General features: G+C 38.4%; 1 protein-coding gene across 4 annotated transcripts in view; it reads right to left on the reverse strand.

Annotated features, from left to right (window-relative positions):
* Positions 1 to 4,037, reverse strand: part of ESR2 (estrogen receptor 2) — a 37,790-nt gene extending 33,753 nt beyond the window's left edge. For 2 of the 4 annotated variants that reach the window (XM_074869031.1, XM_074869034.1), the window contains exon 1: positions 3,230 to 3,377. In XM_074869031.1, the coding sequence (XP_074725132.1) occupies positions 3,230 to 3,232 (3 nt within the window). In that variant the 5' untranslated portion in view covers positions 3,233 to 3,377. Of the gene's footprint in view, positions 1 to 1,189; positions 1,301 to 3,229; positions 3,378 to 4,024 lie in introns of those variants that run through there. The other 2 variants (XM_074869033.1, XM_074869032.1) reach the window with 2 other exon arrangements.
* Positions 4,038 to 17,242: the final 13,205 nt, after the last annotated feature.

The raw sequence follows: 17,242 nt of genomic DNA on the forward strand, positions 1-17,242 counted from the left end.
TATAAAAGAAAAAAGGAATTAGTAAATTGGAAAATATAAAAATATCCTGTTAAAACAGATTACATACCAAAGGCACTTAAACAGTCAATGTACAAATTTACTACCTTTAAGAAAAAGAAAGCTTTCTAGAACTTCCTTAAAAATAAAGCCTAAGACACATGTTTGACTCCCTTAAAAACTAATGGAAGCAAAAAAAAAAAAAAAAAAAAAAAAGAAAAAAAAAAAAATCACTTGAAGTCCAAAACAGATGCTGGTGACAACTTGAATCTTAACAAAAGTAACTCGTTACAACCAGAGTTGAACTGCTCTGTCAGAGGCAAAATTATCCTACGGTCCACAACCATGGAGTGAGTGCCCTGAGAAATCAATTCTCTTTATAAAAACTCACCACCTCTTGCTACTGTTATAAGTGTACTACTTTAGCCTTCCCTTTATCAACACAAACATGTAACAGCAGATATTTTGAGAACACACACACACACATATATATTCCCTTTACCTTCCAAAACCAGAACTCCACTGCACAACCCTCTCCAGAGAGGAGGAAGACATTTAATGGATGTCAGCAAGCAATGCAACTTCATCACTGAGAGATCCCTGGATATGGCACCTCTGAACAGAGCCATTATAAAAGTAGAAGTCACAAAATGTAGGTATTTCCAAAGCTGACAACACACAACTCAAGCGATTTCATATGGTCTGGAAGTTTTATAATTTCCTGCCCCTCTCCATTCCAAGTACTCTCTATCCTTCCTCCTATCTGAATCAACTATCAAAACAGAGACCTTAATTTGCCCGTAGTAAATACTCTTTGCCAGATTTAGGTATATCCAAATTATTTAAGGGAGAAAAACTTTTGAAAAGAAAAAAAAAGTCCTCCTGAGACATAACCCCTGTCCTCAAAGCATTACTTTACAGTATTATTTAAATTTTTTTTTTTTATTCTTCATCATGGATTTCATCTGCAATTCATTCCAGCTTTGAAGACAGACATGCAATCATTACAGCTTGCAATCCAAAACAATTCTGTTTCCAAAATAGCAAGTTCCAGCCCCCAGAACTGATATTATAGTGTACTTTTACAGCTGGTAATAAGATTTTAACATGAAAAATCACAGGATAATTAAAAAGTCACCCAAAGCTTTGCTATTCCAGAAGTGGCCAAAGTCTTGACGCTAAATATTCTTACCTTTTTTCACCTCACGTGACCATAAAGCAAGATGAAGAAGATTCAAACAGCAACCAGCAACCTCCCTGTCCCAAAAATTCTCAGCCAGATGGCATTTCTAGTATACCATCTGGGGCCATTGATACATTTTTCTCCTCTAGGGCCAGGACTAAGGGTAGAAGCATTAACAAAAAATGTAAGAAATAGTCTTTTTTAATAAAATGGGTCCATCCTTCCTTCTCACTTTGAACTCTGTTGAAACTGAAGATATCTGTAGAAATAACCAGGAACTCATTTAAATCATCTCAGGCACTTCAGTCCCAGCTGCTGTTTTTTCCTTTGTGGGAAACAGGAAAATGAGATATCTCAGCAGCTGTTTATGTCCAGCAGTTGTTGCACGGGAACTCCGATGCAGCCAGAGCAGGAGAATCTGACCTCACTCCTCACACAATCTACACACTTCATTTGCCCCAGCAGCCAGATGCTTCAGTCTCCTCTAAGAGAAACCAAGCATCATTCAATTTTCACTGCAAAAAGCACTGAAAATCTCAAAGGCGATTTCACTCCCAGATTATGGGGTGAGTACCCCAAATAATTTTTAAGCAGCAAATAATGGAACTAAGAAATTATTTTAAGACTATTTTCAGCGGTTACTGCAAATATGTCCAGTAAGTACACTGAGTTCAAAATGCATTTAAAGTTTCTGTGTAGGTAAAGCCGTACAGTATTTGCAATCCCAGAGGCTGCATGTATTCCAGGTGTGTGTGGACAATCTGCAGGAGCATCTGGAATGTCCAGCAAGAGCTCACTGCCCAAACTGCATCCTGCTGCTTCCCTGCAAAGGGCACACAGTGCAGGGTAACCCCAAGCCCTTCTGAGAGAAGGACCTGAAAGACATGACAACATCTCTGTTCTACTCACAGCTAGAGACAGTCTGGTATGATACTTGAAGAGTTTTTGCAGAAGCCAACTGGTTGTGTAGTTTCCCTCAGACATTTGGAAAATATACGCATGTACGTTGCAGAAGCAGAGAGAACACAGAGCTGGTACTACACAATTTTATGAACTGAAATCAGCTGAAATTTAAGTCATGTTTTCCTGGCGTGGTAATCCAGTAGAGTGGTATGCAGGATAACTGCCTATTTAGCAGAGAGACATATTCTCTCCAAATTGCAACACACTATTTAGAAACATAGACAGAAGTTATGAGAAACAAGAGTAAAGTTTGTTTTAGAGGGAGGAGTCTACGCAAGCATGAAAAGTCAGTACAGCCTTCCTCAAAAACACACTGCTCATGACTTATTTAGAAGAGGAGGTTCCAGGAGGTTAAATGTATTCATGGTCTTCAGGAGACTGCAATATAGTGAAAAAATAACAGCATTGGCTTAAGATAATTAACTTGGGTCATAGAAATAGTTTAGCCACAGTAGACTATGGATCTACATGAGATCACGTTGTTCGTGTTTTCTTATAGCTAGAGAATTTAGAATGGGAAGCACAGAGCCTCACAAATAAAGTGAAGCTGCTGAAATTATCCACTAGTACACAGAAGGTCCAAAAATCTGACTGCTGGACTGTGAAGTTAAAGAAGGACTGCAGATTCAGGGAACGAGATCTTAAGATTCAAGGCTAGAGAAAACAAACTCCACTAACACCAACACCTCAGAAGGAAGCATGACCACATTTAAACCAAGGTTTACAATAAGTAACACCAATACCTGTTCCATCCTGGTATAATGTCCTCATATATTAAGCAACATTCATTAAGCAGAAATTAACTCCTACATAAGGTGAACTCCCATTCCAACATCTCCTCCTTCTCTGAAGAACGATTATAAAAGCAAGATTCAATTTTAAAGTACATTATTTAGATCTAATTATCAGCACTGCACTAGATCTGTACCAGACACAGAAACAAAACAGGTATCTGTTATTTTTATACTACAGTCTTCTGGGAGATTGCAAATGTTTCAGTCCACTTAAATCAGCAAGATACTGAACAACTGAAATGCCATTATTAAGTAAATAGCTATTTTGTCCCATTCCTTGAGTAACACTTACCATTCACAAATCTAAGTCACTAAGGGCAGGGTTCACATCTGACATAAGAGAAAATAGTTCCATTGCCTTCAGTACACAGAGGATGACACTGCTATCCATGAGGATGTAGGAACAAAAATGTGATATTATCAATGTTCTCCACAAAAAAAAATTAGGTTTCTGGTCTTTAAACAGCTGTACATATTGAACTCGATGTATCTTGAGAGTCACCATGCAAGACACACCAGATCAGGCACAAGAACTGGTTTAGATGTCATAGTCAAACAGATACATGGGTAAATAATTAAGCCATCTGACCTATTTGAACAAACTCAAAAGTCAGTTATTGCACATTACCTATACCAAATATCTTTTTAAAAGCCTTGTATGAAATAAATATTTATTTTCTTTTTTTTTTTTTTACTTTTGGAAAGGGATAAAAAATAGGTAGAGAAGGCAGGCTGCCATGTTTTAGAGCCTGCTTGGAAACATAATACAATAGCTTTTCCTAGAAAAATGCAACAGTCTGCAAAAAGCAATCGTGACAGATGTTCTCAGGCACCATTCCATCAACATACACTACAACATGCTTAGAATTTTATAGGCAAGTCATATATTTTGAGCAAAGACTATTTTGCAATAGAGAATTAAGATGACCTTATTCTCTGCTAGGCTTAAAGTCCAATCATTCTTCCTTTCGTTTTAATAGAGGTGATTCAGCAAGCGTGCATTCCACTACCCCACAACCTAAGACCCTCAGTCATCTTGCAAAGTGTTCTATTAATGTTCTGCTAAGTTAAACTTTACACAACTCACCGCAACAATGAACTGAATCATTTTCTCAAAGACCATTAAAGGAGAGTCATTCCTGATGCATAAAATGGCACTTGTGCTTCAAGTTTTGTGAAAAACTTATTACTCATTAAACACAGCAGTGCCAGATACTGCCAACAGACGGCATATAAGTAAACAAGTTTATTATTACCAGAGAAGGACTAGATGGAACAAGTAGGGGACAGATAGGGAAACAAAATGAAAATAAAGCTATCTGTCCAGAGATCAGATGTCATACTCATTCCTGCAAAATTAATCGCCTGTTCTCAATGAGAGCAAGACCTTGTCAGAAGAAAATAGCAGATTAAAAGAACACAGGCAAGAATACTGTGGAACACTTAAGGAAAATGAGCACTCTCTTTAGCCTATCTTAGCCTTTGTGTTACTGAGGACCCTGACAACTTCTAGATTATTCTAAACATTCATAAATATATTTCAGGGTTCAATGCATATGACATACACAGAGGAACCAAGGGAACATGGTTTGTTCCACCAGAGGAACACAAGACTGCAGGAGGGTCTAACTGCAGTCTTCTACTCCCTGAAGTGGAGTTACAAGGACAACAAAGCCAGATTGTTTGTTGAAAAAGCGCACAAGTCAGGACAAGATATTACAATCACAGGTCAGTGCAAGGGAAATTTCAGTTGGACATACGTAAAAAATTCTCCACAGTGAGAATTAAGTACAGGAACAGGATGCCCAGAAAGGCTATGAAATCTTTTAAATCTTTGGAGATATAAAAAAACTTGATTGAAAAAGGCCCTGAGCAACCTGACCTCACTTTGAGCAGGATGCTGGATTAGTTGCTCTCCAAATATCCCTTCCCAACAGAATTTTTTATTACTATGTTCATCCACTACTGGAGGCATTCATAGCAGAGAAAATTTCCTTTTACCTGTGCTGGAAAGAGTGAAGCTTATGAAAGGGTCATTAACTACCCTGAACACTAACCACCTTGTCAACTTTGTTCAAGAAAGTAAGAGCTGTAGATCTTGTCCAAAGACAACCGGCATTTAATATTTCATGGCACATGAAAACAGCTGTCTTGCATATACTGCAATGGGATTAGTTCACTAGAAGGTATGCAGACAATTGGAAAAGATTTTCAGATCTCAATTCAAACTACAGTTAAGATTGATTACAGTAGTTTTCAGCCTTTCAATTTGTAGACCCTTAAAATGTTATCAGACCTCAGAATGGATTTAAGCTTTCTATGATTTGCATTTCTTACGTACATTTCATAGATTTAAGGATCCAGAGACCAGAAAAAGAAAGCCACTGTCCTGCTCAAGGATACAAGTGCATACTCACACACTTCAGTTCTTTTACTCTCCATGTCATTACTTCAAAGTACAGCGTGGACACTCAGTACATATTCCATCAAAAAGAATATTGGAATTTCAGTGTGAAAATTTTAGCATGTTCCATTAGAAAATAAACTTCTATTAAAACTGTTACACAAGTAGCAATTACAAGGATCTATCAGAAGATTTTGTAATCACACTTCAATCCACAGCAGTATCATGGCAGAAGCTAGTACAGAGCATATCACCCTTGTCCAATAAGAACTTTATTATTAAAAGAAAGCATCTCCCTCTGATGCAAGGAAGGACAGGGAAGAGCAGTACAGGCTGGCCTACACCTAGGACTCAGATTTTGATGGAGCTGGGATGTGCTTCTGTATCCAGCATCTCTGAAATACACTTGGGTCTCTCAGCACACACTAATTAATTAAGCTAATTCATAAGAAGCTAATTCTGACAAGTTAATGCCTGGTTTGATAGCTCTGTGCCAACAGCAGGGAATACACCACTTCCTTGGATCCAGGAGGAATTAATTCCTTCAACCACCATTTCTCCCTTAATGACAGTGCCCTAGAACGAGCATCTAGGAACCTTCCTCCACCCCATTACTTTCTAGTCATTAGAAAAGCCTGTATTGAGGGACATCTTTAATTTGTATTACTCTGCTGAGAAACAGAGTGCCACACTCAATCATCTGACATCAAAAAGGGCAAATATATATGGATAAATAGCCTCATTTTGCCCAGTAGGACTTTTACACAGCTTGGAAGGTTACTGAATAACTGCCCCTTAGTAATTGGCATGGCGTAGACATGAGCTGGCACAGGGACTAAGATTTGTTGACTCAAGTTCTTTCTGTCTACTCTTATAACAATTTAGCATCTCCCATATTAGAAATAAATAAATTGGGGACCGAAAATACCACTGCATTTAATCGCTGTTCCCTCACACAAGCCTGTGAGGATATACAGCAGGCACACACAGAGCAGTACCAGCAGCAATGCACTCATGCCAGACAGAAATTTAAGAGAGAAAAGGGAAGGGAAAAAAAGTCAGTACATGAAGAAAAACAAGTAAACCAGGCAATAGGAGTAGAGCAGGAAACTGCCTGTCTTGCTTTCCGAGGAAAGCAAAGATGAGATATTTGCCCTGGCAGCAGCTGTCCATCACCAGGCATAAAAGTCTGAGATGAGATTAAGAGCCCTTTGGCCAATGGACAATAGGGTAAGGTCATAACTGCCCCTAAAACCTAGACCTCCTGGGCAATCTATAGGCAACAAGATTAGATCGGTGGGGAGACAAACAGGACACATCCCCAGATGGCATGAACTAATTTATTTCTGCAGCACATGCTATACCACCCAAGGATTTGACCTGCCATAGCTCCAAAACACAGGGTGGGAATTTCTATTTGGCATGTATGTCAATGAATGCAGGATTTAATTTCTCCTGGCTAAGCAGACATGATGTTCCTTGAGCATGCCATGCCTCAGGCTCCTCAAATGACCTCTTCTTTATGAGGCTGAGAAGGAATGGTGATAACCATAGCTGGCTTTGGCATAAGAAAACCCTCCTTACAAACACACTGTCAGGAAATCCTTTTTTCAGTGCTAGGTGACCTGAGGAGTGGAGAAAAAGCAGCAGACTTTTTCCTGTCAGACCAATGTGCAATATCCCTTATTCCACTCTCTCCTCCCCCATATAAAACCATCTTATTTACTGTGTTTTTTCCAGCCAGCCTCTTTACTATGCAAATTATTTATGCTGTAGGATTAATTTACGTAGTGAAAGAGTCTGTTTCACTAGTGGTTTTATTAAGCAACGAGCCCAAAGCCTCTTCAATGAACAGCGCTTGTCAGCATTGTTTTCAAGACAGGCCATTCTGTCTGTCCAAGACAAACATGCCACATGCAAGATGCCTTTTCCATCACTGCCACTCAGGCAGCCACTAAAGCTGTGGAGTTGACCTGTGCTTTGGGAGACACTGAGAGACTTGCTTCATCTGTGTGGCTGTGACAGCAAGGAGCGTCCAGCTTACATCTTGCTCTACTCAGCACCCAGACAACACACTTCATAAATACGTTACTGCCTTACCTAATACATGGTTGCCTTACCTTTTACTGTACAAAGCAAACTTTTGTCTTTTTAGTCATAAAACTTGAATATACAATCATTTCTATAATTGGATAGAAATGAAATCTATGTATGAATATGTACGAAATGCAGTACAGTTTTAGCCGGTTTTCTGGTTTTAGCTATAAATCAATTTGTTTCCTTATTGGAATTTAGGTAAAATACTATTTCACTTGTATTCATTTTCCTATGCATCCTCACATTAACATAAAATTCATGACTAAATATTTTTGCCCCTGCAATTTTATTTTTTTTTAAAAAAAGGTTTTGCAATGTAGTTATTTGATACCCAATTTTGATGACTTAAGACTTACAGCTGCCTGACAAATTAGTAATTATGCCATATCTTTTTCCTCATAATCACTAATTCATTGAAATAACACAGAAACCAAGGTATTGCTTATTCTTGCCTTTCAAACTATGAAACAGTTATAATGCTGCATGAAATCCCAGATCAGATGTGTTTAACATCATCCACAGGTAACAAAAGTTTGTGTATATGTTTTAGCCTCTTGAACAAAAAAAAAAAGCTTTTCTAGATTTGCCTCATCATTAACCTGGACATGAAAACCTCACTTTTACTGTGGGTAAAATCCTGTCTCAGCCGAGTTAGAATTTTGTTGTTGATTCACACAGGTGGACATTTGTCTAATATATTAATCAAGAAAAAACTTGAATGTTCTTTTAGTCTTATTAAAATTAAATCAGAGAAATTATTCTGGGATTTCTGTTCTCTGAGCTTCATATTTCCTGTTTCTGGAGGAATGGACCAGCAAACTCTATGTGAATATTTCTTGCTGCTAGCAAAAGCAGATAACTGAAGAGCACAATAACTCAGTAGGTATAAAAATCTATTCAGCCCCCTGGATCACCATCCCTTTTCACTGTAAGTTCTTTGCTACTTACATCTTTAAATCAATATTCAAGAACCAGAACTAAAACTAAGTGTATTTAAAGAGATCATATATTAACATGGCTTCATAGTGGTTTTAATTAATACATTTTAATCCCTTCTTTTCAGAATATAATCACAGATACTCACAGTGACTGACCCTTGTTGAAGGTAATCCTGCAATTGCAACATTTTAAAATCATCTCTAAAACTATGGGTATTTTCTTCCTGTGATATTTTAAGTTTACCAGGTTACCAACAACTGAATTCACTGGGATATAAAATAATTTTTGTGATTCCACTTTCTCCAGCAATACTTGAAGTTCCATCAGCTGATTCTCATAATTTACAGCACTTAAGAGATCAACTGTAAAGAAGCCTCAGATTTCGTCTATCTCTTCAGGTCTAAGATTTCTATTCTTATTTCTCCTTTGAAAGTCCAAGGAAGCTGAACTGTTCACTCACACAGTTACCAGTCTGAGAATGGAGACACTACAGCTGTCCTCCTGTAACACTGTGTTACAGTCACTGTGTCTGTAAAATGTAAGCTACATCTTATTTAAAAAGATACAGGAAAGTTAAGAAAGGAAAGCAAAAAGGAGGATAGCAACAGAGGGGTGATTCTATGTTTAAACTTTGCTCACAAACATAAAGAGGAATTTTGATAAAGTTCTGAAATAGCAAATAAAAGTTCTAAAGCTTTAAATTAGAAATACAAAATGTATTTGTTGCTTCAGTAAAGGCACCATTCGCTCTTAGATTTCTACCCCTCTTGAGGGGGACAACAGGTGAGCAAGGAATTTCAAGGATACAGATGAGGAAACAAATTGCTGGTAATACTCAGTACATCAGAATCAAATGCTAAATGACTTTATGTTCAAAAGCGGTTTCTCATGCGACTCATATCAAAACTTTCTCTGCACATTAATAGTAATATGTGCATCATTTTCCATATGACAAGGCTGAACCCTTTCCCAAAGAGAAATAGCACATTTACCAGCCATTCCAAGGTCTAAACTGCATAATTTGCTGTATATCCCATCCTCTTTCCAGATTGAAATTTATTTTCTCTAATAAAACCTCACTTATAAAACCTCCAAGATAAAAGGATCAGATCATTCTTGTCATTGCTAGCCAAAACTCTTTACTAGCGTTCACGGAAAGGTTCTGATGGGTTTGAAGATTTATGCATGTGCTGTCCAATCTTTAATTATTGTTAAATATACCTTTTAGCACTGCCAAAAGCAAACTTAAGAAACAGGCTTGTCTAGTTAGGAAGATCCTTTTCAAAACTGAAGTTCTCATTTAAAGAATGTAAACCTGTATCACCGACTTTAATATAGGAAAACTACTTAGGTAGACACAGCAACTGTAAGAACAAAACCTGAGACATTTATCAGTATGAGACCTAGAATTTGAAAAGCCTGATCCAAAGCCCAGTCAAGTCAATGAGGAAACTTCCGATAATCCTGATTTACTTTGGATCAGGTCCTGAAAAATACTATGATGCTAAGAAGTGGCTTTTACCTTTTATTAGCATATTCATTTGCTAATATAAACAAACTGCTAATAAAACAAACACCTAATGTATGCTCAGAAATACTCCTGCTTTTAGTGCAGCAATCCTATTCTAATCAGATTGTTAAACCAAAGTCCTAAAATACAGCAAACTTCCCCAATTTTCAATCCTCAAAGAATTTTAAAAACACAAACCTGTTGAAAGATCATTTAATCTAAATACACTGTTAAACTTTAAGAAAAATGTGCACTGGAACCAAAACAAAAACTCTTGAGAATTTCACTATCCCATTTCACTTATAGAGGTTATTGTTCATAAATCCAGAGGCTATCAATTGCAGAGCTTCGGCAACATTTAAAATAATAAATATTTCATTCAATATAGCACGTACCTGATTGACACTGAATAGGGTTTCTGCTCTTTATAAATGTTCTGACAGCATTACATGTCAGCAAGGTTTTCACATAGCAATTCTGGATTTGTTTTCCTTCTTTCCTTTATCTCTGATTCTAAAGCAGCTGTGCCCACCACCACTTAGTCATCAGATCTCAAATATGAATCTTTTCAAAGCAACATGATGCCCGCTCATCAGTGCAAGATTACACAGATACTATCAGTGTTTCCTTTCCCTGTGAAGGCAAGACCTAAACAGAAGTTCCTCCTCCTCCTTTCTGACATAACAAGCTTCTGAATTTGTCGTTCACTGCAGTTAAAGCTCTTACATGACTGAATCATTTTATAAGCCAAGCATTCTCATATTTAGCACAGAAATATGAATGATTAACTAACCAGCAATTCTGGAAGCAAATACTGACATTTTAAAAAGCTAAATCAAACTTTTTATATCTTTGTTGCAGGAAAACCTGAAACATAATTAACATTTGCTCTGAACCAGCAATGTACTCATCTTAGACATTTTGGGCAACATAACTAATAAAATACTTTGACATTGTTTTTAAACACCAGATGCATAAACACAGACAAGGAAGAATTTTTTTTTTTTTTTTAATTTAACTACATTCTTTTTCAAACAAAGCAAATTAACTGGGAACCATTTAAGGTAATATCTTTATTTTACCGAGTTAACATTTATTAAAAAAAATTAAAATTGAAGACATGCAGCAAAGTCCAGTTCTCAATTATACAATGGGATTGCTTTCAAAATGCTTGATTAGTTGCACAGCATTAACCTGGTTTACTCTGGGGAAGCTGACATGCTTGTAAATTTGCTCAGATAAAGCCTCATATTATCCATTCTTGCATTTTAGACCCCAAAATACCTCCAAGTCTACGCAACCTTCTGAAATGTCTTGTCTGAGTTAAGAGATTCATCTGTTGTCAACACATGCAGCTGAAATAGTCCTGCCCCCTTTGCTATCAACAGCTTCCCTTGTTCTTCTACCAAACCAATGTAGTATTACTATCCACTCAGCCATTCCCATAATTACTTCTGGCTAATGCAATTTTTCTCAGCATCAGATTTGCCTTTCTACCTTGTTTCTATGTTCTTTTCCTTGAGCCTCCCCATCTCTTGTCCTTACTATTTTGCAGGTCCAAACACAGCTGCATTTAATCTGAAATATCTTTTAATAGATAAAGACTTTTGCAAGCTACAGAGGATTTAAATCTCTATTGCCAGCACTTTTTGATGATTAGTTCTTATATGGAGTCAGACCTGTGTCTATTCAATCCTATTTATGCCTGTGGTAACTCTTAAACACCGTTTAAGGGTAAGGTCATGTTCCCTACCATCCTCAATACTAATGGGACAGGAATGTAAAGGTTTACTGCTAACTACTACAGAAGTGCACCTTACTTGCTTGCACATACAAGGGCTGCTTTCCCCTCACGTCCTGGCATTGCCCCTAAACCATCTACACCAGGCCCTGATTCTGCAAGCTGCTTTACTCTAAATACCTGACCCTTGCCAAGACCCAAGTGGGGTCAAGAGATCCTTATGACTGCCTTCTACCCATGAAATCCATGGAAAGTCAACTAGTAAAACAGACACCTGCCTTTTTTTGGGTAAATCTGCCAGAAACTACAGCAGTCCCTGTCATCAGTCACATTACAGCACACCAGGTTTCTGCAGAAGAAAACTGTTCAGTATTTGACTACCTTCAATAACTTCAAGATGTGTTGCCACAGGCATATCTAAGAGCTAGCATACACGTTCTGCCTGGCAGACAGCCCTGACTAAGATTAGAATAATACATGTGCACCTCTGCAGAAGTGTCCACAAAATGCAGATCTAAAAGGGGAAAGGGGAACAAGGACTATGGATACCAAGTAAGCTTAGGAACAGCATTAAGTGGTTACTTGTGAGTTGAATATACATTCAGACCTTCTCTCAGTTAGGAGCCACAGCTGTTTTGGGTAATATAAACAAAAACCTTCAATCAAGACAAATTAAGATTGTATTAAGGATTTTATATGTTAGATAACCAGATGGAATAAAGAACAACTAGATAAATGATCAGGAACAGGTTTGCAGTAAACAAAGAAAAATAAGTCAAGTTCTCTTCTCTCCCTTTTATATATATATTAATGTTTCCTAAAACAATATAAAATGAGAAAGCCTTTAATTAATGTATTTTACTAATAGGTTTTTCTGGGCGGTAAGCATCAAGACAGGAGTTTCTATGCATAGAAAGGGATGATTAGAATCTGAGCTACAGCAGTTTGTAACTGAAGCAGTATCTTTCTAGCAGACGTATGGAGCAGCTAGGAGGAGCCTTGAGACAATACACAAGACAAAAATAATTCAAATAAGATGTAGCTCAGGATGGTAGGCTCCCCTGTGTGTACAAGTGCGTGAAGGAGAATACATTAGTGCCAATGATTCAAAAAGCAGTTCCTTTAGACAAAGGTGTTGTAGTGAATAAATTGGGTAAATTTACCTACTTCATAACCCAGGCCCATCACTGATGAATGGATAAATTTTGCCTTGTCCCAGACACAAAGAGTTACTTACATCATTATCACCTAAAATTATCCAAGGCTGAGCAGGTTCTGGGACCACAGGATTCATCATGCCAATCATATGGTGCGTGCTGTCTGTATGCTCCCCAAATAAAGCACCAAGCTTTCTTCTCAGCATTCCCACTATATTTAGCACCCCAGGTCTCACAGTCACAACTTGGCTTTCTAGCAAATTCACGCTATGTAAGCAATTTGAAGAGTGGTTCGACTTGAGGATTCACCTAACAAAGAACCTTTTTACCACCTCCCACAAGTTTTAAAGGTGTTATAGTAAAAGGATCACACTGAAGGAGGAGAGAAGAAAAAGGGCCAGAACAGAACTGCAGAGGGAATCTTTCTGGACAATGTTCATCAGTGGTTACATGTTCTTTCATGCCTATTATTAAATCACTGTGGCAATGTCCTTAAGGACACCCACTGATAGCTGTAAAAAAAAAGCTATGCAATTTCATCACAGTATCTCACATACCCATAAAAAGAAGTAAACTTTAAGGAAAAGAAGGATGCAATATTAAATTTGCAAAAGTAAATAACACAATTATGCCTAAAAGAATTTGAAGTAAACTACCCATCCCTGTACTGTCTTGGGCAAAGGTATATTCTCCTCATCACCTGTGAGTACCCAGTGGGAGAATACCTCGCTTTGTTACCACAGCATCTACCCTGGCACCATACACTTCATTCCCTAACTATCACCAAAAGAAATGAAAAAATCAGTATCACAAGGCAAGGCTTATTTCCACTCCATACAGAAAAGCTTTTGTGAAAAATTACCAGTCTTTAATACAGCCACCTGGTTCAGAGCTCCTAGCTTCAAGGTGAGCAGGGACATGTCTGGATGCTGCAATACATTCAGATTGCATCCAATGCTAGCTGCAGATTCTGAAGGTTCACTCTTTTGAACCTCAGCTGTAGTGATAAGCAGCTCTACCATTGCCTTAGGGAAAGACCAATAAACATACGGAGTCCACACTGCTAGGGATTCATTCTTGCTTGCATTCCAAGGAATCTCTATCTTTCTGTTTTTATCCAGGTCTCTTATCTAGTAGGCTGGAATTAAAGAAAACCCTTTCTAATAGGTTCATCCTCTAGAGAGAGAAGAAAAAAAAAGTCTAAAGTTTTAAATATTAAATATTAAATTATTGCAACATACATTAGGATCCACAATTGCTGTAGTATTTTATTCTCTTTTCAGTTAGTTGCAGTCTTGGCAGCAGACAACTAAGGTTAAAGGCTGAAAGTCACAGGCTGAGCATGTGGAACTTGTGTTTCTTGATTCTGTGCAAGCGAGAAGCCTCTCTTCCTCCAATTTACCTCATCCGATACGGGTTCAACATAGGTGATTTTGAATTCAACTTGGTTTTTAAATGTAGGAAATCTGGGTTTCCAGATACTCAACATGGATCCAAAACTCTTATATAAATCATACATGAAAAAATAAACAGTCTCTGTATCACACATCCAGTATAGGAGGTTTGGTCTGCTGAGTCCAAAGGATTTCCCCTACTGCCACAGCTCAAACTCCCATCTGCCCTCACTTAAGTCTTTCCAGATATAGCTCCCACCCATGTCTCATGGTCTTGCAGCATCTTCCCTTGGACCTCTTGGCCTTGAATATACTGCTGTAGTAGGACATGTCTGTTAGGACTCATATGTCCTGAAGTAGCAATTAATTATAAATAAATATTAATTTCTTTCTGAAATCATAGCTTACTGATTGATGCTATGAAGGAGGCAACCCTGCTCTCCCAAAACCAAAACCAGACCTTGTTTCTCTAGCCTTTCTGCTTTCAGAGAAATTGATCTCTAGAGATGACAGAAACAAAGCCCTTTCCATAGCATGAACTCTTTTTTACCAATACACAACCATGGTCAGGTCACAGAGGAAGATTTTGTTTCTTGCTGTCCTGGAAATAAATGTCTATTTCCCTCTCCTCCTTTTCACCTACCTCCTATGCCCTCCAGGGCCTCAACCTGCTACTTTTTCCCTAAAAGAATTCCTCCCTATGCACTGCAGGGCTAAAGGCAATGAATTAATTTCCCATCTACCCTACAGTTACACTAGACACAACTCTCTTTTCAGGAGGATCTTAGCAATTCCTCTTCATTTAATCTAGTTACATACTAGGCAAGTTCAGAAAAAAAAAAAAAAAAAAAGAGACATATAATCATTACAGTGTAGGAGCCCTCAGAGAAGGCTGCTTTCCATAAAGCCACAAAGAATTAGCAGAGAACGTTAACTACCTTACATATATTGGGCGGGTGATATGAAGTGTGAACCATGCAATTACAGATGACAACAACTGCTATGAAGGGCATGACTGATGTCATACACCTGTTTATTAGATTTACTCTACCTAAGCTTGCAAATGATTGCTGCCTCCTTTTTTGCTGTGATTTTATGGGAAAGTAGGCAATGGAAGGAGAAAGAATATTTGGGCAAGATAGAGAAGGCCTGCTAGCTCAAATCAATCACTAACAAAGTGGCTTTGGTATGGGTATGAAATGTAATTGGTCACACCCACTGCCCTTCAATAGTATTTCAACAGACATCAAGAACAGCTGTCCTTAATTCAGAGTCTCTCTTACAATACAACTAATATACTCAAGCAAACTGAAATATATTTTCTTTCCTCAGCAGACAACCTGTATCTAACTAGCAAAGCAAAGTTCAAGTTGCAGGAGATAATGCCAGCGGAAGAACAAGAGAAGAGAGAGTTACAAAGCCACCTGAAGTGGCTGAAAGGTTCCCAAAGTATTTACAATTGAAGTAACTGAGCTTTATTCTTTGATCAATACAGATACTTAAAAACAACTTGCCCTTTGAGGAGTCTGTTTAAAAAGAAATCAAACCACTACAAACACTGCACTGGTAAAAACTCCTGTTTCTCTTTTCAATGTCACCACAAAGAAGCAGATAGAAAAAAAATGGTGATTCTTCCCACGTATCTTTTTAATTCACAGTTTTCTGAATCAGATCTCATTTTGCAGCAAGTTTAGTTCAACTTCTCCTTCCAAAATAATCAGTATTCAGTGGCAGCAGCTACTGGTGGACATCAAATTGGGTCATCTCTTGTCTGACAGCTCACTGCCATCACCTGCAGCAGTGTCTCTCCCTTGCTTTCTCAGGAAAATGTGGTCCTTCCCTGTCCCTTGTGCTGGCCCTGGAGCTCACCTGACTGTACTGGTTTTGGCTGGAATAGAGTTAATTTTCTTCCTAGTAGCTGGTACAGTGCTGTGGTTTGGGTTTAGTGTGATAATAATGTTGACAACACACTGATGTTTTAGTTATTGCTAAGTGGTGCTTATCCCAAGTCACGGATTTTTCAGTTTCTTGTGCTCCACCAGCAAACAGGTGTACAAGAACTGGGAGGAAGCATGGCCAGGACTGCTGACCTGAACTAGCCAAAGGGACATACCATACCGTAGAACATCATGCCTAGTATATAAATTGGGGCAAGTTGGCTGTGGGGCAGATCGTTGCTTGGGCATTGGTCAGCGGGTGGTGAGCAATTGAATTGTGCATCACCTGTCTTTTCTGGGGTTTTATTTCTCTCTTTTGTTATTATATACCTTTTTGTTACTATTAATTTTACATGTTTTATTATTGTTATTATTATATTTTAGTTTAGTTACTAAACCGTTCTTATCTCAACCCATGAGTTTTACTTTTGTTCCAGTTCTGCCCCCCATCACATTGAGAGGGGGAGGAGTGAGCAAGCAGCTGCATGGTGTTTAGTTGCTGACTGGGGTTAAACCACAACACTGACCCAAGAGAAGTCACTTCAGCTTGGGAACTTCACAGAAAGCTATCCCAGCAAAAGGAGGAGGGAGAGAGGCATTTTCTTTTTCTTCCTTTTTTCATCTCACTGCTGGGCTAGTAAAATGAATCTACTCCTCAAGAGGTCAGACAAATGGTAAACCAAGAGAAAGGCAGGGCCGCACAAACACGAGTAGGGGAGGAAAAACCGCTCCTTTGCCTTACTGCAAACTGTTAGATCAGACGAGTTCCTTTCTTCCTGCAAGGAGGACTTCTAGATACAGCTGAGACAGTGACTGGATAAAATTAGAGGATAAAATCAGATTCAAGTCAGGCCACATGTCCTGTATGCACCCCTCTTCCCCCACCATCCCAAACTCTGGAGGAGTCAGCCCCCTGCCCAAACTCATTAAGAACCATTGGGTATCCCTCTTGCCCTCGCTCCCCAAGCAAACCCTCCTTTGCCATCCAGGGAAGCAAAGCTACAAATACGGTCCAGCAAGAGAGCAGGCTGACAGGCAGCAGGAGCCAGCATGAGGTGTCACAAAACAACGTTAAGGTATTCATTGCCAGGGGACTGGACTGGATGACCTTTAGATGTCCCTTCCA

Source organism: Strix uralensis, chromosome 4, assembly GCF_047716275.1.
Source record: "Strix uralensis isolate ZFMK-TIS-50842 chromosome 4, bStrUra1, whole genome shotgun sequence".
Lineage (NCBI taxonomy): Eukaryota > Metazoa > Chordata > Aves > Strigiformes > Strigidae > Strix > Strix uralensis.